Below are 26,045 nucleotides of genomic sequence, written 5' to 3' on the forward strand. Positions count from 1 at the left end.
TGCCCTTTCTGGGTAAAATTCAAAGTGCAAACCCGGCGTTTGGGGGGGAAGGGGTGGTTGGCCCCGCCCACGTGGCAGGAGAGCAAAGTGGCGTGGGTCGCCGAGGCCTGGAGGGAGGGCGGCAATTGAAAACGGCGTGGGTAGGGGTGGGATGCGCACTCGATTTTCCTACTCCCGGAAGAGGGGCGGGTGGGCGTGCTCTGCCCGGACGCCCCGCCCCCGCCCCGCCCCGGCGCTGCGCGGGACCCGCGGGTTCCCAGCCGCGCTGAGGTCACAGGGAGACGGCCTGGCGTCCGAGCCGAGCGCCTGCGCCAAGCGCGGCTAGAGCGGAGCCCAAGCACTAGCGGAGCCCGTGACCCGCGAGCAGGGAGACGCTGAGGCGCACTGCCCCACGTCGCCCTGGCAGGCCGGCATGGAGGAGTGCCGGGTGCTCTCCATCCAGAGCCACGTCGTCCGCGGCTACGTGGGCAACCGGGCGGCCACGTTCCCGCTGCAGGTACGCTTACGTAACGCGCGGTGTCCCCGCGCACCGCCGCGCCGAGCCAAGGCGGAGTGGCCACAGCCGGCCCGCGTGACCTTGGCCGGGCCACCGAGGTAGCCGCAGGTGCCCGTCTGGAGCGCGGAGAGCCGGACGCGGGCTGGGAGCACCTAGTGGGCTCCTGCGGGCGTCCCCGGGCGGGAGCGCTAAGTTAGGATGAAGCTTTGGTGCAAGCCTTGCGCACCCGGCATTTCCCACCCCTTCCTGCTTACAAGCTCCAGCAGGCGGGGTTCTCTGGCGGCGAGAGGATGCTTTGGCCGGGACCCTGCCTCTGAGCGAAGGAGACAGAATGGGCAGGTGTTTACAGTGCTCACCTGCTGGGCGCCGGATTCTGTCCCTGCCCGCTGTGGGTCAGGATGCTGGGAGGGAGGAGAAGGATGCTCACGGACACTGAGGCCCCTTCGGCTAGAGTGGGCCCCCACCCTGCCTCTGACCATTTCGGGAGGTGGTCGCCAGAGGGAGATGGGGCAGAGAAGGTCTACCTGCAGGTGCCGGCTCTGAAGAAGCCCACAGACCAGTTCAGGCCCTTTCAGGGTTTGGCTTTAGAAGCTGCTCTTAAATGTGTTAATCTTTCCATCCTGGCCGTCCTCTGGGGCTTCCCTCCCGCCTTCCCCAGCCTGTCCTTGGTGAGGGGCTCACCATTTCCTCCTGACTCGCTGGCTGAGCATTTACTGCTTCCTTTTGCCACCATGAGGTGGGTGGCCCTTGGAGGGGCAGGAGGAGTCCTGGGTGCAATGGGGTGCAGTGGGGTGTCATTGTGGGCAAGAGGCGGTACCACAGTGCTGGGCACTTCCTTGCTTTGTGGCCCAGCAGGAGCACGGAGGTTCTGGCAAAGTGGAGACCGTCGTGGACTGCCACCTTTCGCTTGATATTTGAGCAAGGAGCAGGCATGGCAGGTCCCAGGGCTGGGCCCCACAGGACATAAAGGGCCACCTGCAGACTGGGCAGAAAGACCATGGGAAGGGCAAGAGCTTTGGCGTAGAATTTCAGGGCTGACCTGACACTGCCAAGGCCAAAGCCTGAAGAGGAAATAGTGGAGCAGAGACTTGGAGGTGGAGAGGTACAAAGTGACCAGCCACCCATGACAGTGTGAGCAGCTCCACAGGTCTGGGCTTGCCCCTCCTATTCTGGCCAGCAGAGGGCAGACCTGTGGGGATAGTCAGGGTACAAACCTGGGGCTGCCCCACACTGCCCATTCTTGGCCACTGCTCTGGAATACCTGTGCACTCCTAGCTTGTTGGGGGAGGGGAGTGGAGAGGAGGCATGGCAGGTAGGCAGACTGTGTCCAGGGCCACTGGGGTGGGACTCTACTGGGGTGGTGGCAGGTAGAGCTGCAGGGTCCTTGGAGCGGAGCAGGGGCAGCCCTGGAAGGTGGAATCAGGAGGCTCTGGGAAGACCTTCAGCCTGCTGCCACACTGGCGGAGCAGCCCCGGCCCAGCCTTGACCAGGGGGCTGTGGGAACTGCCCTTGGCAGAGGTGTGCAGTTCCCTGCTGGCTTCCCTGTGTCCTCTGCTCCGTCCCTCCTCCCTGTCCACTTGTGGTCATGCTCTTTCTCTTCCCACTGGGAAAACTTTCCTTCCTCTGCTCACCAGGGTCCTGCAGTGATGTCCCTTGTTCCTGAACTCCCAGGCATGTACCCTCAACTTCTATACCAAAAACATCCTTTCCCAATTATTCAGGGGAGGTGCCTCCTCTAGACCACCCACCTGGGGAAGTGCCTCTGAAGGACACAGCTGCAGTTGTTACCAGGGTTTCCCCAGGGTCCCGCATCTTTACTTGTGGGCGCATCCGCTGGTGTTTATGGGACAGGCTGGGGGGTGGGGGGCAGGGGTCATGTCATATCTCCTTCCTCCTGTCATGAGGGGGCGGTGACACCTCTATCTGTCATTTAACCTAGCCCTGCACTTACTCCCCTCAAGGTTTGTGAGGCCCACCAGGAGCATGGCAGGGCGAGGGTCATGGAAAGCAGGGGGCCATCCATCAGGTTAGCGACCTTGAAGAGGCCACCGTGCACACTGAGCCCTCTGGTGCTCAGTTGCCTGGTCTGTAGAATGGTTGTAATGCTGCTTCCCAGGTCGTTTTAGGACCAGCGAAGATGGGGAGTGTGCACATTTCTCTGAGGTGCCCGCTGTGGAACGAGGTGGGCCAGCAGCACTGGGAGGCGATTTGCTCGCATTTCCCCATGCAGAAGGACTGGAAGCCGGGGGCACCCTTGGAGGCTGGAACCCCTGTCAGGAGTGGATGTCAGCTGGGTCCATACTTGCTTTCCTGTGTCCTTTGCCCTGAGTACTTCCTCCTCCTAACTTCAGAAATGAGATGTAGTGTAGTTTTGAGGCAGAAGGCGGAGGGAGCTGAGCAGAGGGAGAAAGCCAGGAATGGCGGTCCTCAGAGCATGTCCCTCCGACAGCTGGACCTCAGCTAGAACTGTGTTAGGTTGGGTGGCCGAGACAAATGCCCCAGCTTGGAGGGCTCAGACAACTGACGTCTGCTCGCTGCCAGTCCTGGAGGCAGGAGGCAAGGTGTGGGCAGGGCTGCTTTCTCCCGAGGCCTGTGTCCTCGCTGTGCAGCCTCGGCCTTCCTCCTGTGTCCTCACGTGGTTGTCCCTCTGTGCGTCTGTGTCCTGGTCTCTTCCTTTTATGACGACAGCCATCGTGTTGGATCAGACCCACCCTAGTGACTTTGCTTAACCTCAGTCACATCTGTAAAGACCCCCTCTCTAAATAATGTCCCACTCTGAGATGCTGGGAGTCAGGGCTTCAACATACAGATTTTGGGGGATGCAGTTCAGCCCATGACAAGAACCGTTTCCAGAAATTTCTTAGTTCATTGGAGTCTTTCTCCACTTGCCCACTTAGTGCTTCTTTGGCCAGAGCCTGTGCAGGCTTAGGCCCAGGCTCAGTTCCTGTGGCATGATCTGTTAGTACACAGGACGCTCCCCAGGGTCCTGTGCGTGCACTTTGCTCCCTACCCCCAGGTCTGAGCACCGGTGGGGAAGCTGGGAGATGGGTGAGGGTGGCCCCCTGATGGGGCTTGCACCAGCCTTTGCCACCACAGGACGGAGGCATCCCCTAATACTGATACCCTACAGCTAGAGGTTCCAAAGTCTGGCTTTTTCACGTGGCCGAGGGTGGAAAGACAATTTGGAAATGACTGGAGAAGGGAGGCCCTGGCTGGTCAACACAGACTTGCCCCCATGCCCCTCAGAGAGAGGCTGGAAACTGCATGTGGTGGGGGCTGGAGAGGCTGCCTGTGGGAACTGACTCCGTGTCCCCTGGTTTTGGACTTGGAGTTTCAGCTCAGGGACCTGGTCCCGCCTCCCGAGCCTTCCTAAGCCTCTCTGCAAAGCACTGTCAATGAAAAGGAGACTCGAACCTTTGTACCTTTAAGCAACAAGTTTATTATTTGGGCCCCACTGAGGACATGCCCATGAATGGAGCTCTGAGAAGCTTGAAACAGTGTCCGACTTGTGGGCAGGAGGGCAGAGAAGTACAGCCGCGTGCAGCAGGTTCAGCGAGTCACGAACATTCAAGGATGAAGTGTGACGTCAGGTGTGGAGAATGCTCAGATACGGTAGGGGCGCCCAGCACCGAGAGCCAGGAGTTGTGGCAAGGGGTCTAGAAGCAATTGTTTGTACATATTTGTCTGGAGGTAGAAAGAATAGGCTCTGCCTTCCATAATCACTTATCTTCTTAATTGGAACTGTTGGAAATATACATGGCCAGCCCCACGAAGACCTTGGGTAGGAATTAACTGTGTCCCCTTGGTTACTGATCAAGCCGGAGCAGCCTGGACACCCTTTTCTTTCTCAGTGAGGACAGCCTTCCTGGTGGTCAGATGGTGCCTGGCTCCCAGGGCACTGCCTAGACAGAGCCCAGCCTGAGGTGCTCTGTGGTCAGCGTTGCACAGGGTCTGGGACTCAGGGCTGAGGTTCCCAAACTGCTTCTGCCAGGTCCCTAAGCACACCGCACACAGTCTCAGGCAGGTGGTAGCCGGTGGGCTGCCTCCTTCCACGGGCAGAGAGAAGCATTGCACCAGAGACAAGGGAACAGAACTTTGACCCTGCTTTTGGCTTTGTTTCTGGGCTCGAAGTCCATAGTACAGTTTAGTGGTTGAGAGGAATCTGTTAATGTGACCAACAACAGAGGAGGTAGCCTTAGCTCTAAACCCATTGAACCCCACAGTGTCACGGAAACAGGAAGGCGCTTTGGGGGACAGCTCAGTTTGAGGCTGCAGAGATCAGCCTCATCCTCTGACTCTCCCAACCATCCGTGCAGGAAGAGGTCAGCTGGTGGGCGGTGGCGTGTTGAGAGGGCCCTGGCTGGGAGACCTGGATTCACACTCCCTTGGCTACAGTGGCTGGGGCAGCCGTGGAGGGTCCCGGGTGACAGCTGGAGCAGAACAGGAGCTACAGAGCTGAAGGGACCTGGGCGAGTGGGCGGCTCACTGCAGGTTCTCCTGGAGACACCACTGGGTCCCCAAGGGTCACTTCAGGGCCATAAGGAGCTATTTCCAACCTCTCACCTTTGAGAACCCCCTGAGCCGCAAGGCAGCCTTCTTCAGAGGGTCTCTTGATCAGTCCCTTGGAAGATCTTTACATGTTTTCCAGGATAGAAAGGGCCTTCTCCAGCAGAACTGCATTCAGAAGGTGCCAAAAGAATGGCACCCTGCCCTTTAAAAGCCTCGGTTTCTGTCTTAACGGTTTTCATGATGACATGTCGTTAACAAGCAGTACAAATGCGACCACCAAAAAGCATGCCTCCTGTCCCCTGTGGTGGTCATCCACTTCCTTGGAGTGACCCCACCTGGTTTGGGACACTCCTGAGCGTCCTCTGGAAAGTTGCCTTATGTGCTCCAGGCCACGCTGACCTGCTGCTTTCCTCCCGGCCCTGTGTGACTCTCCCGTTTCCTTCTGGAATCCTCCGCTCTGACTCAGACTTGCTCCAGGCCTGGGACATCAGCATTGTTTTTGCTGTTTCTTCCAGCAAGTCCAGAATTGCTTAAAATCTTGATTTCTTAGTTTGGGACTTAAGTTTCTGTCTCTCTCTGCCTGTCACGGAGAAAAGCAAGAATTTAATTGGTCCTCATCTTTTCTTCCCGTCATGTGCATGCATATGGGGTGTGGATACATGCATGTGCTGTGGGCATGGGTATGCCTGTGTACATGCACACATGTGTATATGCATGTGTACATTTGTGGGCATACGTGTGCAGCTGTGCCCATGGGGGCAGGTGCATCACGGGCATGTGGGTGTGCGGTTTTGTTGTGCAGTGTTGCTGTGCTGTGTCTTCTGTTCAAGTGCCTACACTCAGAGGGCAGCACTGCCGTCTCTGAAAGGAGAGGGAGCGTCTGCCTGCCCGTGACTTCCACGTTGTGGGGGCTGATCGGCTCTGCGGCTCATGGGCTTGGTGGTCCCCTGGTGCACACCCACACAGAGCTTTTGAACTAGAATCAGCCAGTTTTATTCACAAAGTGACACTGTAGAACAGAATCAGTGGAGTTTCTCAAGGAGAAAGGAAGGAGGTGTGGGGACATGAGCCACCCAGAGCAGCCACCCAGTTCCCCATTTTTACCTGGCTGCCACCAGGAGCTTGGGATGACACCCCCTCTCTTAGGGCTTTGCATGCAGCCCAGCACCCAGGAGAACCTGCACAGGGCCTGGCAGGAGCATGATCTTGCATTGGGTGCTGTGAATCTGGAAACCGGGGAGCAGGGTGCACTACGCTGGTGTGTGTGTGCCAGGAGCAGCCCTGGGGCTGACGTGACGGGGTCCAGGGCTGTGACAGCTGAGGCAGGGGGACACACACAGGACAAAAGTGGCCATGGGACCTACAGCAGACCAGGGAGGCAGCCCCAGGGGAGAGAGGGCTGTTCCCAGTCAGAGGATGGTGGGGGGGGGTGAGCTGAATTGTAGGGCTGATGGAAGGGACGGGAGGCACTCGGCCCTGAGGCTGATCGGGATGACATCAGGCATGTGACATGCTCATTGCCCCTCTTTCCTAATTCTAGTTTCCTCTAAAAGTGGCTAGAAGTCTTGCAAATCAAGCCACAGTGAGCCTTCTGGAACACAGGGGCCTCTGCTGCGCCCAGCACAAATCCCTCCCCTAGAGGAACCCTATGGTCTGGGCAGGGTTGTGGTCTGGTCTGCACTGGAACATTCCAGCACTTCCCCACAGCTGCTGCAAAGGGGGCGGATCGCAGAGCTGGGTGTGCCTGGCTGTCAGCATAGCGGGTCGATGATTCAGCCTGGAGGTGGGTGTGTGGCCACTGGAGCCCGTGTCACCCACTGAGGCTGACCTTGGAGCGCTGCCTCAGGTCCCCACCCAGCACATGCAGCCATCCAGGAGGGGCGTCGTGCCTGGAAAGGCCGATGGAGGTCTGTGTTGGGGCAGGAGATGGGCTCCTGCCCGGACTGGAGACCCTGGTTACGCCCTTGCGTTTCTGTTAATTGATCTTTGTGGCTCGGTGACTGTGGAGCATTGGGAAGCTGTCCCGGGTACACTTGTGCTGGCAGGCAAAGGACGCTGGAGCCACTTCCAGGCTATCCCACCAGCCCGGGCTTTGCAGTGACTCAGTCTGAGTGCATAAGTTCTCCGCCCCCCTCCCCCCGCCCCCTCTTCCTCTGCCACACACCGAGCATGGATTAGCATTGACAGGCAGCGTGCCCTACCCAGGGACCTCCCCAGCAGTGCCCCAATTTTGGCTGGCTGTGAATCTCAGTGGCTCTGCTCGGATCTGAGTCCCCTGACACCTCAGCTGAGTTGTGCTGACGTGGTCCTCGTGGAGCCAGCCTTTCTCAGCAGCTGGAGTGAAGTTGTGACATACTCAGTTGGGGCAGACTTCTCTGCCGAGGCTCCTAGTTCTTCTGAAGTGGGGTGCATTTGCTCCTGGAGCCCAAGGCTGGGCTTTCACTACCTCCGGCCTTTATTCAGAGGCACATGGGATGGGGGACTCACAGTTGGCAGGGAGCCCCAGAGCCATAAAAACCCCACCCGGTGCAGAGGTTCTGGACGGGGGCCTGGAGGCTAAGAGAGTGATGTCCTGGATTGAGGAGAGGAGCTCACCCGGGTTTTGGAGCGTTCAGGGTTCAGAAAGTGGCCAGCGGCTCTGCAGCCACAGCACAGACAGACTTCTCAGAATTGGGCGTGGTGGTGGGACACGCAGCCCTGGGGTCTGGCTTCCTACCACCGGCAGCGGCAAGCCCTCAGAGGTTGAGGTTCAGGGGGTACATCTGGGGTCAGGAGGGGATGAGGAGAATGGTGGTGTGGAGACTCACAGGGACAGGAGCGAGGCACCGCTGAACAGGCCTGCACTGGGCTGTCACAGCAGGGAGAGGACCCTGGCTGGGGTGGGAGCACCCCAGGAGCACCCAGCCCCCGCCCCGTGGGCCAGGAAGGAGGGTGGTGCTGGGGAGTTCCTGCTGCAGCTGGGGTTGGCGGAGGCATTGCTCCCCCTTCTCCTGAAAGGCCTTCCTTCCCCTGCCTGCTGTCCTGGCTGAACTAGTCAGTTCTTCCTCTTTTTTTCTTAAAATGACAGTTTGTGTTTTTAATAGCGGGTGTATGTAACCCGGGCGTGCGCAGATGGGCGGCTCGTCACAGGGCCTGCAGGGTCCTCCCATCCAGGTCGCTCTCGCTGCCCGCCCATCAGCCGCGTGTGATCAGACCGGACTCACGTGAATACTCTGTCTCTTGCCACAGCACATAAGCCCCTCATGGGTCCCACCCGAACTCGGGTGGGCTCGTGCACCGTGAGCCCTTACAGAGCTGCCTCCCCCAGGAGCCGTTGGAGCTTCGGGTCTGTCCTCACCCACGAGAACACAGGGACCAGCAGTCTGTCCCGTCAGTTGGTCTGCTATGGGGCGGTCTTGTCAGTCAGTAGGGTCCACGTGACATCCTGGTCTGTTCCCCATGCCCTGTGGTTTCTGTGCAGGCTGTCAAGGGACAGGAGCTCCAGTCCACCCCACTTGCTGGAGCTGGATGCCAGGGAGAAGCCAGCTGCTCACTGTGTGTGTGTGATTTCTGGCTGTCTGTGTGTCTGTCTGCACTGACCCCTGGGCCAGGAGGCAGTCTATCTCTGGCTCACCTGGGGCTGGGGACAGACGAGGGGCAGCAGGCTGGGGCCAGACCAGAAACAACCACGCAGTCATTCTCACAGAGGATTCATGGTAACAGACTGTTGTTACTGGGAGAACAGAAAAGGGAGACACAGACCGGGTGCAGGGGGCCCCGCCAGCAGTCCAGTGCCGCCTGAAGCGGCTGACACAGGATAGAAGAGAAGAGGCTGGAAGTAAAAGATGGGAGAAGGGGGTGTGGCAGGGGTTGGTGACAGGTGCACTGAGAGTGATGGGAAAACCACAGTGCGATGTCACTGCCAGGGGACCAGGGATGGATACAGCCCTTCCCTCCTGCCAGTCTCCTTCCCCCAGTTGGCAGTGCCCAGTAGGAGCTGCTGGCCAAGCAGGGCATGAGTTCCAGAGTCACGGCCCCAACATGCAGGGCCCAGCACAAAGGGCGGGTTGGAGCTGAAGCCTGGATGCGGACCACAGGAGGCCCTTTCTCTAGGGTCCCAGGGCTTCATCTTGCAGGTCAGCCCCCTGCTCTGACTTTCTCCTGGGGTTGCTCAGCCTTGCACATGTGCTTTTTAAAAAAATTTATTTATTTATTTATTTTGAGAGAGAGGGGAGGGAAGGAGAAAGAAAGGGAGAGAAACATCTATCGGTTGCCTCTTACACGCCCCCAGCTGGGGACCTGTCCCATATGCCAGGCATGTGCCTTGACTGGGAATCGAACCAGCGACCCTTCAGTTGGTAGGCCGAGGCTCAATCCACAGAGCCACACCAGCCACGTGTGCTTTGGTGGGTGCCCTCAGAGAGCATGTGGTCCTGATTAACGTGCCCGTGTCACTGCTGGCATTTGAAATGGAGATGGCAGCCGGGGGCTTAGCACTCCCTGTCATTTCAAAGCAGAAAATAGCGACTTCAGGTTTGCCAGCTCCGAAGGATTAATTACCCGCATCCAGAAGCAAGGGAAAGGATATTTTTGGTAGGATTTTCAGGATTGGTGTCATCGTCGCTTCAAATCTTTGTCTTTAGAGTTGATTAGAATTTCGAAGGGTGTGAAAAGCTGCAGACTGTGTCCAGGAGGCCGTGAAATCAGGCGAGGAAATTTTGCAAAGGGCCAATTTTAACTTTTTACTTTAACGAGACCCAATTTTTTATTACTTTAAGTGCTGATGACACCGGATTAAAGCGTGTAAAAAACCAAATTCTACATGTGTAGCTTGGTGATTCACAGAGTGAGCGCATCGTATAACCACCACCCCCACGAAGAAATGGACAGTGAGCAGCTCACCGACGTCCTCTCCCCATCCCTGCTGCCTCCCTCCCCGAGGAGCCGCTCTCCCGACGGCCGACACCAGAGATCGTTGTGTCTGTTGTGCACGTTAAGATGAGACTTGGAGGTTGGTTGGGTGGTGGTGTGCAGGTGAAGAGGGAGAAGAGGGTGGGGGAGTTGTTGGAGCGCAGAAGGCAAGGTGGCCAGGCCCCTGGGGCCAGCTATGGCCCTGCCTTTCTGTCCTCTGTCGCTGCCTTTCTTCCACACCCACTGTCTCCCCTTCTGTCTCTCACTGTCCGTCTCTCAGTCTCTGTCTCTCACGCTGTCTCTCTCACACCCGCTCTCTCTTGCCCTGTCTCTCTGGCAGCGTATACAGGGGCTGGGCCCACTTCTTACCTGTGCCCCCGGCAGGCACTGGTATTTTCATTAGTGGCATGGAAGTGTCTGTTGCAGCTACTCCACTGCTTATTGGGCTCCCTCCTCCGCTGCCTGCCCTCTGCTCCCTTTCTTTGTCTAGTGGATGGTGCCAGAAAAGATGAAAGCATCCTTTGTCCTCCCATGGGGCACTGGGGGAAGGAGAGGTGTAAAGGTCAGTGGACCAGATCAACCAGAAGTCCTGGAGTTGACTTCGAGGGCTTTCCTGCTCCTTGGCCTCTTCGCCCTCATACACAGATGGCCCTGGTCAGTCCGGTCTCCTGCATCAGAGCTGAGCTCACAGGCGTGTCCCCGACTCCTCACCCTGCACAGGACCACTGTTCTCACAGTTCCCTGCGTGGCTTCTGGCTTCCCACTGCTTGTATGTGGCTCGGTGGGATGGGCCTTGGGTGGTGGCCCTCAGTGGCCTCAGCTGTGAACTTCTTGGTGGGCCCCCCCCCCCACCTTCTGGGTCAGACCGGGGGCCAGGCCTGGGGTCTGGAACCGGCGTGAGGGAGCCAGGCGTGAGGAAGTGCATGTGGTCTCTGTGGCAGATCAGCACGTCCTCTTCCAGCCCTGTGCGTGTCAAGCTTTGCAGAAGGAAAGATTAACTCCAGGGCTCCCAGTGTGGCCAGCGGGCAAGCTGTTGATGTCATCTGGTGTGGACTTCCGGGCCACTTAGACATAACTTTCTCTTCCCTGTCATTGAAAACGGGCTCCTACCTTTTGTGAACTTAGCTTGGAACGCAGTGATAGCTTAACTTTTCTGCAGTCACCTGCTTTGGGTGCTATAAATAAACTAACATGCGAAAGTTGTGTTGCTGTTCCCATGGCAACAGAGCCCCTTCTTCGCCATCCCCCTTCAGAAATGCTCCTCTTGGCCCCTGAGGCAGCCCAACCCTGGGGGCCAGAGGACCCCATGCCAGGGCCAGGGTCGGGGCCCGTGTCAGGTTCCTCCATGGTCAGTGAGCGGGTGTGTGGCTGGGACTGTTCTCAGGGGACCCTTGGCCCCAGTCTGGAGCCTTCTTTCTCCCCAGCTAACACAGGCTGATGCACACCAGGCTCCAGGGAGGGAGCAGGAGCCTTCGGCCTTGCCTCGGGGGCTTTAGCCTCTCAGGGCTCGCTCAGGCAGGGGGCTTGAATAGACTGATGCCTCTGGGTTTCTTTGTGGGCTCCCTTGGTGGGATTTCCGGAAGTGGTCTGAAGGCACTGAGCTCCTGGAGGTGAGTGGGCTCCGAGGGTCAGCCCCTCGGGCTGGCTGCTTCCCAACACGTTTCCCACAGAGAGGAGTGAAGGGAGCCATCACTGACACAGACACCACCCACCGTGGGGACATGGAGCCTGACTCGGGAAGAGCCTCCTGGTCCCTGCACCTGGGGCCTGGCATGTGTTGGCCCTCCTCTTCCAGGCTGGCCTCAGGCCGAGGTCCGACACCTGCTGTGGGTCACTGCCAGCCCGGAGGCTCTCTCACAACCGGTCCTTCTCTGTCTTGCAGGTGTTGGGGTTTGAGATCGATGCTGTGAACTCTGTTCAGTTTTCAAACCACACAGGTAAGGAAAGCACGGACTCAGTGGAGTGGGTGTGAGAAACGGCCCTTTAGAAATCTGGGGCCTTGTCCTCCCATCTGACAGACAGGGAAATGGCCCGAGGGGTCACCCCCTACAGAGCACTGTGAGGGTGGAGAGCTGGAGTCTCCTGTCTGCAGGTGTGGCCTGCCCACCTGAGTCTCAGCTTGGCGGCTCTGGTCTGACTCACCTGAACAGGCAGTGTAACCAGGGGCGGTGGGGCCTCAGTTTGCTCCTCCGTAAAACAAGGACGGTATCCTGGCACCTACTGTAGGGCTCATGCCCCCCGTGATGGTTCCCCGTGCTGCAGGCAGACATGTGGGTGGACCCTGATTTTCACTATTAGAAATGGGTACCTGGGGGTGCTCAATACATGGGGCCTCAAGGATTTCTGGACACAGAGACCTGGAAGCAGAATTGCTGGCCGAAGGTCAGTGAGGGTCGGTGCCCTTAGAAGGCCCAGCTGTCAGGGTGAGTCCCGGGCTCCCCAAACCCACTGACCCCATGCTCCCCATGGCCACAGAGGCAGGAGGATAAAGCCTCTTTGGTTCTTGGAAATGTCCCCACGTTGCCTCTTTGAGATTACTCTGAGCCTGGGCATGGAACGTCCCAGAAGCACCTGGCAGGATGCCTTTGCCTCAGCCCGCAGGAACTATTTTCTGCAATTCTCTGGGGTGCCGTTCTTGGAGGGGAAGGTGGCTATGATAAGTCTTGAACAGGGAGGAAAGAATTCATTGCGGGTTTGGAGGAAGAGGCTGCAATTCTCACTCAAAGTCCGTTACTGCCTTCTCTTTGCTGAGTGTGCCAGGCGCTGTGAAATTTGCAGAAGTCCCAAAAAGTTTGAGTTGGTTCAGCAAACTTCCCCGAATCCCGCATGTTTTTACTGCCTGTTTTAACTACCCTCCCTTATTTCTTTTAGTGGCTTGGACACTAAACGATGGGATTAAACTTATTGGCGAATATTACATTGTGGCGTAATGACATTAGCTCAACATAAGCAAAGACCCGGCTTAGAAACTCCAGCCGTCCTCCACTCCAGATTCCAGGATGAGGGGACAGGGTTTCTGGGGGCTTCTGCGGTGATTGGCAGCTTCTAGGCTCCTGTGGACTTCCTCAGGTGATGGTGGACTGGCCATCCTGGAGGGTCTGAGGCAGAGGGAGCCTCTGCCTGCCCTGGGAGGGGTGAAGGAAGAACAGACCACTGTGTGTCTGGGAGCTCCTGCAGGTTCAGGCACGGTTAGGGCCAGGATGAGGGCTTCCTTCCCAGTGGGCCCCCCCCACTGTGGTCCCTGGGAGGGCCTCCCCACCTGTAGAGGAGAGAAGAGCCCCCTGCCCCCACCTCAGCCTTCTCAGGCAGCTCCTGCTGTGGGTGACGTGGAGCAACCTGTGCTTGGGCCCACAGGGGTGGCTGTCTGTGCAGCCTCATCAGAGGACCTGCAGGGGGCGGCCTCCCCAGGGCCACCGCTGCGGCTCAGGTGCCAAGCCCATGACCTGGAGGAGCCAGGTGAGGCCTCGCTGTGCCCCTGAGCCCATGCGCCCCTTTTCACCCATTCCTCTCCCCCGACCCCTGCCCACACCCTGCTGCTCAGGGGAGAGGCTGGCCAGTCTCAAGCCCACTCCCTGTGGCAGCGTGGGCCCTGCATCTGCGGGCCACACGGCTCCCTGCTCCCTAGGGGCAGGGTCGTACTGCACACTGTGAGTGTAGCACACCCACGCGACCTGTCAGTTCTGTCCTGGACTTGGGACATGAACGTTCTTGATATTTTTACCTTTTTCACTTTATTGATTTATCTTTACCACATTCCGCTGCAGCAAGGTCTCTCCAGGGACTTGCTGCTGGGCTGTGTGGCCTCGGCCAGCTCGCCCCGTCTGGGAGTGTCCTTGTCCAGCACAGGGCTTCTCAGGCTGTCTGGCAACGGCCTTGCTGATTTGTTGTTTCCACTGTGTGGTCCTACTGTGCGCTGAGCACGCAGCGCACGCCCGTCTCGAGGGTTTGACCACACACTACCTATACCTTGCTCAGCAAGCGGCCCCACGGGTCCCACACTGGGACGCCTGAACAGGGCTGGCTACTGGCCCCCACAGTTCTGCTAGCTGTGATCTGCCAGCTCCTCCGGGTCAGAAATCCCTTCTTCTGTTTTTATGTCTAAAACACATCTTTATTAAGACATTTTTACACTATAGCGTTAATTTAGTCATTTATATGTACAATTCAATGTCCTTTACTACAGCCACAGTTACACAACTCTTACCACTATATTTCCAGAACATTTCCGTGCCCCAGTGGAGGTAACTGTACCTGTTAGCCCCCCCCCCCCCAACCACCAATCTACTTTCTATATGGACCTGCCCGTTAGACTTGAATGTAAATGGAACCGGATGACAGGTGGCCTTTAGGGACTGGCTTCTTTCACTGAGCCTGATGTTTTCAGAGTTCATCCACGTTGTAACACATATCACAGCTGCATTCTGTGCATGGCCGAGTAATGTTCCACGCTTGTGTGTCCGCCACGTCTTGCTGTCCGTCCGTCCGTCAGGGAGCATTTGGGTGTATGAGTCAGGTTGCTATGATCTTCTGTCTTCACGTGTTTTTGTGGAAGCAGTTTCTGTTTTCTCCAATGTGTACCTAGGGGTAGAATTGGTGGATCACACAGGGACTCTGTGTTTAACCATTTTAAGACTGTTTTCCAGACTGGCTGCCTCATGTTGCATCCCCACCAGTAAGTAGTGTGTGAGGGCTCCAATTTCTCTGCATCCTCTCCTGTAACACCTGTTATCATGTGTCTGTCTTATTCTCACCGTCCTAGTGGGTGTGACGTGGGAGCTCATTGTGACTTGAGTCCGAAATCACTCTTAAGATTGAGAACAGAAAGCCTGCCTCCCTGGGTGAGGAGTATCCTGGGGCAGGGCTGGCTCCTTCCCTATAAACGGCCAGGGAGTACTAATTGAGGCTTTGCAACTTCTGTGCCGTTGACGCATGGAGCACCCAGAGACAGTATGGGTATTCCAGTAAAGCTTAAACTTTACTTACAGACTGAACAGCTCTGGCTGGTATGGCTCAGTTGGTTGGAGCAATGTCTCAAAAACCAAAGGTCGCAGGTTTGATTCCTGGGCGGGGCACATCCCAGTCAGGGCAAATGGGAGAGGCAACCAATTAATGTTTGTCTCCCTCTTTCTCCCTCCCTTCTCCTCTCTCTAAAATCACTAAGCATGTTCTCAGGTGAGAATTTAAAAAGAAAAGAAAAAATAAGCTGAATGTGGAATTTCATGTAATTTTTACAAGTCCTTAAGTGTTTTTTCGCAGTCATTTAAAAACGTGAACTCTGCCCTGGGTGGTGTGGCTCAGTGGATTGAGTGCCGAACCAAAGGGTGACCAGTTCAATTCCCAGTCAGGGCACAAGCCTGGATTGCAGGCCAGGTCCCCAGTAGGGGGCATATGAGAGGAAACCACATACTCATATTTCTCTCCCTCTCTTTCTCCCCCTCTTTCCCTCTCTCTAACAATAAATAAATAAAATTTTAAAAACAAAAACAAAAGTGAACTCTGCCCTGACTGATGTGACTTGGACTGGGCATTGTCCTGAAAACTGAAAGGTCACCAGTTCAATTCGCGGTCAGGGCACGTGCCTGGGTTGTGGGTTGTGTCCCTGGTTGGGGGCGTGCGATGGGCAACCAATGGATGTTTCTCTCTCACATCAATATTTCTCTCCCTCTTTTTCTGCCTCCATTACCCCCTCTCTAAAAATAAATAAATAAAATCTTTTTTTTTTTTTTAAAGAAAAACTTAGAAAAAGAAAAGTGACCCCTGCTCTCAGCCTGCAGGCTGTATGCAAACATGGGGCCCACTGGACTTGGCCTAAGGGCTGGTTTGCTGACCTCTGTTCTAGGTCAGTGTTTCTCAGATCTGGGGGTGTCTAGGAATCTTCTGGTGCCTTGTTAAAACCGAGAGCTGCTGCACCCTGAGATTCTGACTCGGCAGGTCTGGGTAGGGCCTGAGAGTCTCTCTCTCAGACCAGCCCTGGGCTGTGTCCAGGTGCCCGTCCCAGACCTTGCTGTGGACAGGGAGGGTCTGTGTTAATCATGAAAGGTGGGTGGGTTTGGGGTGGGGAGGCTATGGGGACTGAAAGGGATTGGGGGAAGACCTCCCTATGCCAGGGGCCCAGCTTTTCCTGAGCCAACACCTGCTCGGGACACCACCAGAGCCCCCGGCCCCTAGTGGACGCCTGAGTGGGAGGGGGTGGCCCTGCGCTGGGGGAGCTCATCTTGGACTCCCTGCCTGGCCCTCCTGACCCTGAGGGGACCTGGTTAATGGGCTCAGTCAGATTCTTTGTCCAATAGACTCACCCACCTGTATTGGTTCATGCTGGTGCCTCCCATGGAGAATGCAGCCTTGCGTGTGCCCCTGGCTGCATGTCCCAGAGACCTCGACACTCCTGTAGAATTGCCTGGGCAGTCGGAATTGTTCCAGAATCAGGATGGCTCTTGTTCATGCATACAAGCTGCCGGCAGAGGGCGACGTTGCCCTTCTCCAGACCCTGCTGCCTGGCTATGCTGGGATCCCCACTCTGTGGTCCATAAGGGGGATCGTAGGGATCAACTCTCCCTGGGTTTTTACTTACAAGCCTGGAAGCACATACTTTGGAGGGCCTCCCATGGCATAAAGGACACCAGGAGGAATTCTTGCGGGTGACGTGCAGGGTGTACATGATGTGGCCCTGCCCCTGGTGAACGGGGAGCCATTGGCCTGCCCCTACCTGAGCCTCTGTGGGCAGGGGTTCCACATGGCTTCCCCCAGGATGCTTACGCGTCTGTCTGCCTGCAGTGAATGCTTCACCTGAGTACCTGTTGGGGCTGAAAGGTCAAGCACCTGGGCCCATTTCTTTCTCTATTTCTTTAAGATTTTATTTATTTATTTTTAGAGGGGAAGAAGGGGGAGAAAGAGAGAGAGAAAAATATAAGTGTGTGGTTTCCTCTCACCCACCCCTTCGTGGGAACCTGGCCCACAACCCAGGCATGTACTCTGAATGGGAATCGAACCAGCGACCTGGTTTGCAGCTGGTGCTCAGCCTACTGAGCCACACCAGCCAGGGCTGGGCCCATTCCTAACTCACCTTTGGCTCTTGGTCAGGATTTGATCCATGACTTGCTTTGGCCACATGTCAGTTTTGTGGGGAGGCAGGTGGGGCTGGGACCTGACGAGCCCCTACCTGCCCAGGTGCAGTGATCAAGCCTGGACAGGCAACACGCACAGCGGAAGTGGGCGAAGCAAGCGGTGCGGCATGTGGGGGCACATCCCCAGTGCCGCTGCTAAAGGCAGGGAGCAGTTACATGGTTGTGCAGGCCCGGTGTGTCCCTTCCAGTGTGTCCCACCCCATATCCTGTCACGTGACACAGGCCCCACAGGTGTCCAAGGGCTGGCCTGGAGAGCTGATGCCCTCGCAGCCTTGGGTTAATTCCAGAGGGAACTGGCAGGGGGCAGTATGACCCTGATGCCAGTAATGACACCACAGATAGTGTCAGAGCCAGCTGTGCTGTCGGGGCGACTCGAGGCCGCCAGGCACCCACACGGATGACACCATGCCTGGCTGGTCTCCATCAGTCCCTGCGTCAGCCCATGGGGAGGGGACCATCCACCGGCGTCATCGAGATGGCCTGGGCTGCATCGGGCCGTCGGGTGAAGCTGTCTTGCCCACGTGCCCCAGCCCTGAGAGCCCTGCTCTCCCCAGGCTACGCTCACTGGAAGGGTCAAGTGCTGAATGCAGATGAGCTCCACGAGGTGTACGAAGGTCTGAAGCTGAACGACGTGAACAAATATGACTACGTGCTCACTGGTAAGGGCCCTGGGGGAGCAGGTGCTGGTACCCGTGAGCCCTGCTTTAGCGGTGGGGGGCTTGGGAAGCCCCACAGCAGCCCCTGCCCCGGGCTTGTCCCCAGTCCCTCCCTCCTCCAAGGAGAACTCGGTCTTGTCCAAGCCAGTCACACCTCTGGGAACACACTGGGGCTGCAGTGTCCTTTGGGTGGGGTGGGGTTCAGGGGGGTGTTGGGAAGGGGTTGGCCCCTCCCTAAGTAAGCAACACACTCCCACCTGGCCCATTGGTCTTATTTATACACACTCTTGGTTTAAAAAAAAAAGTAACTTTGTATATGTGGTTAAAAGTGAGCGTGCTTACCACTTACAGAAGAACATTCCATGTACACCCATCACCCACCGCTTCTTCCTTTCACTTCAAACTTTGTTTTGGGAAGTGCCTGGTGACCCTTGTGGACTGCACTTGTTGGGGACACTTGATCTTCACCCTGGCTGTAGCATGGCCTCGATGGCGCCTCTATTTCCCTTTGCTGGGCTTGGATGCTGTGAGCCTTCCGTTTTGTGAGGGTGGCCTGATTTCCCTCCCACAGGGTACACGAGGGACAAGTCCTTTCTGGCCATGGTGGTGGACATCGTGAAGGAGCTGAAGCAGCAGAACTCCCAGCTTGTGTATGGTAGGCACTGGGCTCGTGCAGGGCTGTTGTCTGCTGGAGAGGGGTCCCCTGGGGGCTTGTGCACGGGGGCTCAGCCTCCCTCTTGCCAGGATCCCAACTTCCTGGTCCACCTCCCAGCCTGTGAGCGCTGAATCTGCCAGGTCTCCGGGGATGTAGGCCTTCAGAACTCAGGTTAGAAACATCTTGACCGTGAACCTGGCAGATTCTGTGTGCAGCGTGTGAGGCAAATGAGCTGTATGCGTGTGTGTGTGTCCGTGTGCGAAGGCCGTGCCGCCGGTCACTGCAGCTGGGGGTGTGTGGTGCCCCAACCCTGAGGGTGGAGTGGGGTGGGTGCCTGGGGTGGCCCAGATAACAGAATGGGAAACCCCAGGTAGCGAGAGAAATGAGAGCGGGAGGCCATACTCTCCCACGCTTCTAGGTGCAGGTGAAGTTGAACAACCAAAACCGTGTGAAAGTCACAGCTTTTGCTGATAAGATGCCCTTTGTGTTCCCTCAGTGTGTGACCCGGTGATGGGGGACAAGTGGGACGGCGAAGGCTCCATGGTTAGTCATTGTTTTAATGTGGATACAGGTGTGGTGTGCGCAGCCGTTGCTGCCAGGCCAAGACCAGGACACCTGGCTCTGCCTGGGCGGGGTGCTGCTCTGGGGGGAGGTGGGGCCCTGGGCGGGAGGGGTGGGGCTGGCAGAGGAGGTTTCCGCAGGGAGTCAGAGAGGGGCCACACACCCCTGCTGCAGCCCAAAGCAGCCACTTTACAAACCATCAGACAGGGCTGTTTCCTAATGAAACTTCGCAGACAGACACGGATTTGAATTTTCGCCATTTCCATGTGTCACCACATGTCACTCTTCTTTTGACTTGTCCCCCAACAGTTAAAAAGTGTTAGGATTGCTCTCAGCCTGTGAGCCATGCACGACAGGCACTGGGACAGGCAGTGGGCCGTCGCCTGCTGTCCCTCTGTGGGGCAGAGTGGGTGGCGATGTGCAGCGGAGAAGGCAGAACGCCCTAGAGTGATCACCCCGTGCCCTTCGTGGCAGCCGAGGGTGTTAGCGGTGGAAGGAGGACACCTGACCCTTCCCCAGGACCCCTCGGAGCCCTTTGGGTCACCACAGGCTGCCCATCTCCGTGGTCAGCTGCCCAGTCTTACATGGGGGCCCCGAGCCTGTTCCCGAATGCCTGGGTTTCGTCTCTTCCCCCTCTGTGTGTGTCAGCCTGTGTTCCCATGTCCTTTCTCTGCAGTACGTTCCAGAGGACCTCCTTCCTGTGTACAAAGAAAAGGTCGTGCCGGTTGCAGACATTATAACCCCTAACCAGTTTGAGGCCGAGTAAGTAACTAGAAACAGCGAAAGCTTTCATACATCCCCATCGGAGAGTGACAGAGACAGCACAGGAAGAATCCCCAGACCCCTCTGGGGCTCGTTCAGCTCCTTGGAAGGTCTTGCCCCAGGGTGGCGGGGCACCCCGCCGGCCTGGCTTCTGGTCGTCAATGGTAGTGTGCGGTCACTTTACCCCGACTCCCTGTGCCGATCACACTGACCCCAGCTGTGTTCTTGAACAGCAGGACCCTTGGGGACACCGAGGGGGAAGTGGCACTCTGGCACATGGCTGCCATAGGCCACAAGGTAGAGAGTCCACACCAGCTAACACAGGCAGTCGCGCTGGAGCTCTGAAACCCACATCCCCAGTTGCCCTGGCGGGCCCCGTGTGCTGTGACGAAGGGGCATAATCACGAAGGGGGCGGTGCTGCTGTTCTTCATGTTGCTGCGTGTGCACATTAGCCGCAGTCTGGAACTTCAGCACGCCCCGAGATGTGGGGGCCCCATTTAAAACTAAAGCTCACTCTCGACCGGCCCCCAGACACGTCGTGGTGGCCACTTGGTCCGTGATGGCCTGTGATGGGCAGCAGGCTCCGAGTCAGCTCCCTGTGGCAGATGGGGGTGGGTACCAGTCCCACTGTAGTTCTGGGAGTGTGGCAGGCAGGACCCAGCCAGCAAGCAGTGCCTCACCTGTGCCTCCCTGTCCTCCAGGTTACTGAGCGGCAGGAAGATCCACAGCCAGGAAGAAGCCTTAGCGGTAAGGAGACCTTCCAGGTCCTGGTGTGGGACAGGAGGCACTATCACAGTGGGGAGGGGACGGCCACATGCCCACGGAGGTGGGAGACGGGCACCCTCAGCGGCCAGCATCCCAGCTTCCAGTCAGCCAGCTGGAGGGCCTGGGGGGATGCCCTGTAAGTTTCTTTTTGGCCTCTTGGCTGGTCACTTGCAGCTTCGTGCTTGTCAGGCCTGGTTAACCTGCTGCCTGCTCCGCTCATCACGGCAGCCCCTGTCTGAGCTAGCTGGGGTGGCCGTAACAAAGCTACAGGGTAGGGAGGCCCTCCGAGCCAGATGGCTTTGGGGCAGGAAAGAAACAGTCCGTGGGTACAGGCACCGCTCGTTATGAGAACTAGAGGAGACTCACATCATGCACCTCCACAGTGCTCAGCCCAGGGTGGGTGCTGGGTAGCTGGCCTGCCCTGCATGTGTGTGTGTGTGTGGTGGGGGACATGCCTCCCAGAGCCCACATGCAGCTGGAGAGTAGAGGGAGCCCCCTTGTAGCCTCAAAGGCACTACTCCGAGGCAGCCCACAAGGAAGACAGGTTCTCCTGCAACCCTTACAAGAGGTCGGGCCCTCGGTGCTACATGACTCCCCGCCCAGAGCCCTGGGCTGATGGGAGGGACACAGCTTCCATGCTGGGACTCGGGCAAGCAGGCTCCTAAGCCAGGGGTCCGTGACTGGGACTCCACATTAGTGCCCCGGCACCAGAAATTCCAAACGTGTGTGTACAACTTAGGGCCAGCATGGGAGCCTTCCCAGGCTCTCAGAGTGTCCTCCTGCGATGGTGGGGCTCCTGTGTGGCTTGGCCCGCTGGTGCTGGCCCTGTGGGAGGCCAGCGATGTGCCCACTGCCTGCGACTGGGCTCTCCCACCTCCTGCCCCAGCCGTCTCCAAGCCTGGCCCCCTGCTCTGGTTCAGCTGGCACTTTCCCAAGGCCTGAATTGACCTCCATGGGTATTCTGTCACAAGGCATTGTACCCTGGAGGACAGGAAGCCTCCAGCCCCCAGCAAGTTACTGGGCACATGGCAGCAGGTGTTTGTTGAATGAATAAACGAGTGAGTGAGTGGCTTCCCAGAGTGGACGGATGGTGGGAGCTGTTGTTGCTTGGTGTTTGTTTGGGGCCCAGATGAGGAAGGACAGCAGGCCTAGCCTGGTTGGCACCTCTATCCAGAAGATGGGCACCCATAGGGTGCAGATGGGGGCTGGCAGGTGTGTACCCTCAGACTTCAAGCCAGAGGCAGTGGGGACGGTGGCTCTCACCTGGCAAAACTGTCACTCGGCAAAGCTGTTACTGGACAGGCAAGGGCTGGTCAGGGGAGGTCCCCATGTTCTCAGCCTCTGTTGCCTCCCTCCCCACTAGGCCGGACCCCATGAGAGCGCGTGAGGGTTGTGAGTGCTGGCCGTGCCTGGCTGTTCGGGCTTGCAGGGTGGGGGGCAGGAGTGAGGGCCTACGGGAGCCCCGTCGCAGGTGACTCAGGAGTGGCTGATGTGCTCCCTGTGCCTGGCAGGTGATGGACATGCTGCACTCGATGGGCCCCGACACGGTGGTCATCACCAGCTCCAACCTGCCTTCCCCGCGGGGCAACGACTATCTGACTGTCCTGGGCAGCCAGAAGATCCGTGAGTCCCATGCCCGCCCTGCCCTGAGCTCCCTCTTGCCCGCCTCGCCATATGCCCCACAGGCTTCCCAGAAGGTTTGGAGATCAGTAGGAAGAAAACTATGCCTTACTCAGCAGGGAGTTGTTTTCCTGAACAACCGTCACTCCCCGCCCCACCCTGTCCTGGGAAATGGGGGACTGAGAGCAGAATGGGGGAGGGTTTCCATCAGCTGGGGTGTAGTGGAGCTCAGGGTGCTAGTACTTCCCCCACGGTCACCAAGCAGCTGTCAGTACCAGTGACAGTGCCAGCAGCATGAGGATAACATCCTGACTTATATATGGGGGTCACGGGGAACAGCCCTGCCGGATCCAGCCCGCCAGGGAACCGAGTGTCCACACACCTGGCCCCCACGGAGCTGGGACTGGTGCTGACTTCCGGGGGGGTGGGGGGGCTTGTGCTTGCTGTGTTCTTGCTTCACCGCGGGAGTGCCGCCTGGGTTGGTGCTCTGTGCCCGGCATCAGAGTGACTCAGGAGGCCAGGTTCACACCCCTGCCCCAAGGAGCAGCATGCAGGCACCTTGTCACTGCTCCTTCTGCATTTCTGTGCAAGGACACACACACACACACACGCACCCTCACACACCCACAGGCACACGCTCATCCACACCACAAATGCACTTGTGCACACACGCACTTGCGCGCTCACACACGCCCACTTCAGTGCGTTCGCACAGTTCCTCCAGCTGTAGGCTCTGCGGGCACTCAGGCTCCCTCCAAAGATCACGTGAGCTAGCCCCTCGTCAGCTACGCAGTGTCCTCCCAGGCCGTCCCGACTGCGGCCTCCCAGGACTCTCATCATCGTTTACTTTGTCCCCTGGGACGGTGAAGCCACTGTAGGGCATTGGGAGCAGTGGGCAGGCCCTGAGCCCTGGGTTCTGTCCTGATGAGCTGCCACGGGTGACCCGCCACGGGTGACATTACCCTCCACATGCAGTGCGGGGGACGAGTGGGGAGGAGGGCAGGCTGGGGCCCAGGCCTGGGCTGGCCCTCTGCTGGCGAGGGTTGCAGTGCACCGTGCTATCCCCAGGGCACCCCGATGGCTCCGTGGTGACTGAGCGCATCCGCATGGACATTCGGAAGGTAGACGCTGTCTTCGTGGGCACTGGGGACCTCTTTGCTGCCATGCTCCTGGCATGGACGCACAAGCACCCCAACAATCTCAAGGTCAGCAGGGCACGGCCCCCCCCCCCCCCACGGCAGTTGATCTGTTAATCTCTGTGGGGAGTGGTTACCATGTCCAAAGGGCTGGAGGGGGACAGGGGTGACCATGAGCTTAGAGGGGGCAGCACTGGGCGGGCAGTGGTTCTGTGTCGTGTCCCACATCTGGGTGGAGTCCCCGCCCCACCTCTGCTCACCATCCCTGTCATTCATGAGCAGGGTTCCCGGCCCAGGGACTCCGGCACTGAAATCCAAGGGCTCTCGCTCAGGACTGAGGTGCTGCAACCTTGGTTACGGGAGCCTCTTCCAGCAGAGCGGTCCCTGTGAGCATGTCCTCGAACGTAGTCACTGGGCTGACTAGTAAATCGGGGTGCGGGGTTCCTCCTGTGAGCTCTGCAGTCCAGCCCAGGACTTGGGAGTGAGTTCTTGGACCTCCTTCTGCACCGCGTGCAGCCTCGCACTACCTTATCAAGTTGTTCCGTCTGATGCCCTGTCGGCTAACAGCCTTGTCTGTCCTCCGTGAACTTTGTAGAGATGTCGGGCGGTGAGGCCTGCTATCTCCGAGTGTGGGAAGGGCAGTTGCAGGTGGAGGGGGCTGGTAGGAGAGAGGAGCCAGGCTTCTCTCTGGTTGGTTCCCCTCAAGAAAGGGAGAATTTGGTGGTCAGGACCTAGAAATGGATTCCCCTACAGCTGTTGTTGTGGGGCACCCGGGGAGGGGGGCCCGTGCCTCCCCAATACATCCGAGTGTTGGGTTCTGTGTTTGTGTAATGCAAGGCTTGCCCTGGGGTGCCTCCTCTGTCACCTACCAGTGCAAGCAAAAATGCACTGTCCTCTGGCCAGTGTCACCCCCTCCTGCCTCTCCTGAGGGCCGACCTGCTGTGAGTGCAGACCTGCCAGTTTAATTGGCAGCAGCAGGAGCTCCATCTGGCCCAGGCAGGGGCACCGTGGTGCCCAGAGGAGGCCTCGCTGCTGGGCCTCTGAGGGCCAAGTCCAGGTTGGGGAGGGGCTGGAGAGGGGGGCCTGGGCCCCAGGTTCCGGGGCGGAGTTCTGCTGGACTCCCTAGCACCTGCTGAGTCCAGGGCAGACTGTGAGACTCAGAGCAGTGACTTTGGCCGACCTTGGAGCAGGAGGTCTTTCCATGTTGACTTTTTGTACTCCATTCATCCCAGAAACACTTACTAAGCACCCACTACGTGCCCAGCAGTATTGATGGGCCTGAGTCACAGCCCCTCCCCAGGGTTCTGTGGTCCAGAGGGGCAGTTAATTGTGTTAAGCAGGCATCTGCCCAGCTCTGTTCTGCGGGGGGAAAGGCCCAGCCAGCTAGATGGGGGTGGCCGAACCAGCACCCTCGTGACTCGGCGCAGGCGGCACTCTCACAGGCAGCTGTGGGCAGCACGGGGCGGGGGGCAAACGGGCCGAGTCTAGCGGGGGCACAGCGGTTCCCCTCCCTGCAGGTGGCCTGTGAGAAGACGGTGTCGGCCATGCACCACGTGCTGCAGCGGACCATCAAGTGTGCGCGAGGTACTGCCGGCAGGGCCCCTGGGCACCTTTGCACCCCCGAGAGCCTCCCGAGTTTGGGGCTCGGGCGGAGAGGTGGGAGGGAGGCACCACCCGCTCTGCAGTGGTGACGTGTGACTGATTCTGCTGTGACTGGGGTCCCTATGGCTCCCTCTGTCCCCCTGACCTTGGCCTTTAGGAATGGGGCCTGTGGGCCTGCTCTGCCCCCAACGCTAATGCTTTGTCTGCTCTGCAGCCCAGGCTGGGGAAGGACAGAAGCCCAGCCCGGCCCAGCTGGAGCTGAGGATGGTCCAGAGCAAAAGGGACATCGAGAACCCGGAGATCGTCGTCCGGGCCACGGTGCTGTGAGGGCGCGTGCTCCCGCCTCCTGACGCAGCAGCGTGTCGGCGCATCCGTCTTCATCCCGTGAAAAATGTAACGTCTGCCTTAGAGCTGTGACCAAGACTTCACGTTTCTTTTCTTCCGTGAGTGTCCAGCATCAACTGGTCTTAATCGTGAAATTGTACCAGTCGTGCTTTTTAAAAATAACAAAGTGATCACAGGAAGTTGTGATTTGGAAGACCAGCTGCCCATCCCCACTGAGGCTCCTGCGCCTCTCCGGAAACCCAGCTCTGTGGCCACCCTCTCGGGGGCATCCTCCCCAGCTGGGGGTGGCACTTAGTGGGAGGGGCTGCTGCCCCCAGAGAGTCACATTAGCTCCCACCGTTGAGTGATCCCCTGTCCAGTGTGGGCCTGGTGGTGGGGGCGGACCCCCAGGTGGTGGGGACGCTATCTGTGTGTCTCTGAGAGTGAGTTCAGCGTTAACCATTCATGTCCAGATAAATTCTGCCAAATACCTTTATTGTTCTGGCCTTTCCTCTCGGCTCCTGCTTCCGGACTTTTGTTCCTTTGCTGCTTAGGAGGTTACTGGGCATTTCAGATATTCCGCTTCTGTTTCCGCATCTGGAACAGGTGAACGCCAGCTGGCCCAGAGACACACAGGCCTGTGCAGTCAGGACCTTTCCAGGACCCCCAAAATTCAAGTCAGTGCACAAATCTCACAAGTGTCAGCGGGACCACTCTGTAACGCACAAGCGTCTCTAGGTGCTGAGACGCCAGTAAGGGGAGGGCTGGCATGGGGCCAGGGTGCCTGGGAAGGTACTGTGTTGGGCTGCTTTTGGAAGGCTCACCTAGTTTGTGGCACAACAGCTTAGGAACTGCGTGTTTGCCACCTGCTGCTAGTGACATGCCTTGTGTCACAGAGTGAGTGTACAGACAGGTGCGGGGGCAGAGGTGGGCTCCTGCTCCCA

General features: G+C 58.0%; 1 protein-coding gene across 1 annotated transcript; it reads left to right on the top strand.

Moving 5' to 3' along the window:
- The first annotated feature begins 243 nt into the window (after nucleotides 1-243).
- On the top strand, nucleotides 244-25,597 carry PDXK (pyridoxal kinase). Its single transcript, XM_053917511.2, has 11 exons — nucleotides 244-496; nucleotides 11,778-11,832; nucleotides 17,574-17,678; nucleotides 18,247-18,330; nucleotides 18,827-18,873; nucleotides 19,568-19,653; nucleotides 20,356-20,401; nucleotides 21,931-22,042; nucleotides 23,108-23,244; nucleotides 24,693-24,759; nucleotides 24,992-25,597. The coding sequence occupies exons 1-11, from the start codon at nucleotides 413-415 to the stop codon at nucleotides 25,102-25,104; spliced, it is 936 nt and encodes a 311-aa protein (XP_053773486.1). The 5' UTR covers nucleotides 244-412; the 3' UTR covers nucleotides 25,105-25,597.
- Nucleotides 25,598-26,045: the final 448 nt, after the last annotated feature.

This window comes from Desmodus rotundus, chromosome 2 (genome assembly GCF_022682495.2).
Source record: "Desmodus rotundus isolate HL8 chromosome 2, HLdesRot8A.1, whole genome shotgun sequence".
In the NCBI taxonomy this organism is placed as follows: Eukaryota; Metazoa; Chordata; class Mammalia; order Chiroptera; family Phyllostomidae; genus Desmodus; species Desmodus rotundus.

Coding starts and splice junctions, on each gene's coding strand:
- PDXK (XM_053917511.2), top strand. CDS start 413: ATGGAGGAGTGCCGGGTGCTCTCCATCCAGAGCCACGTCGTCCGCGGC. Junction 18,874..19,567: donor GGGACGGCGAAGGCTCCATG/GTTAGTCATTGT, acceptor CTTTCTCTGCAG/TACGTTCCAGAGGACCTCCT. Junction 22,043..23,107: donor CCTGGGCAGCCAGAAGATCC/GTGAGTCCCATG, acceptor TGCTATCCCCAG/GGCACCCCGATGGCTCCGTG.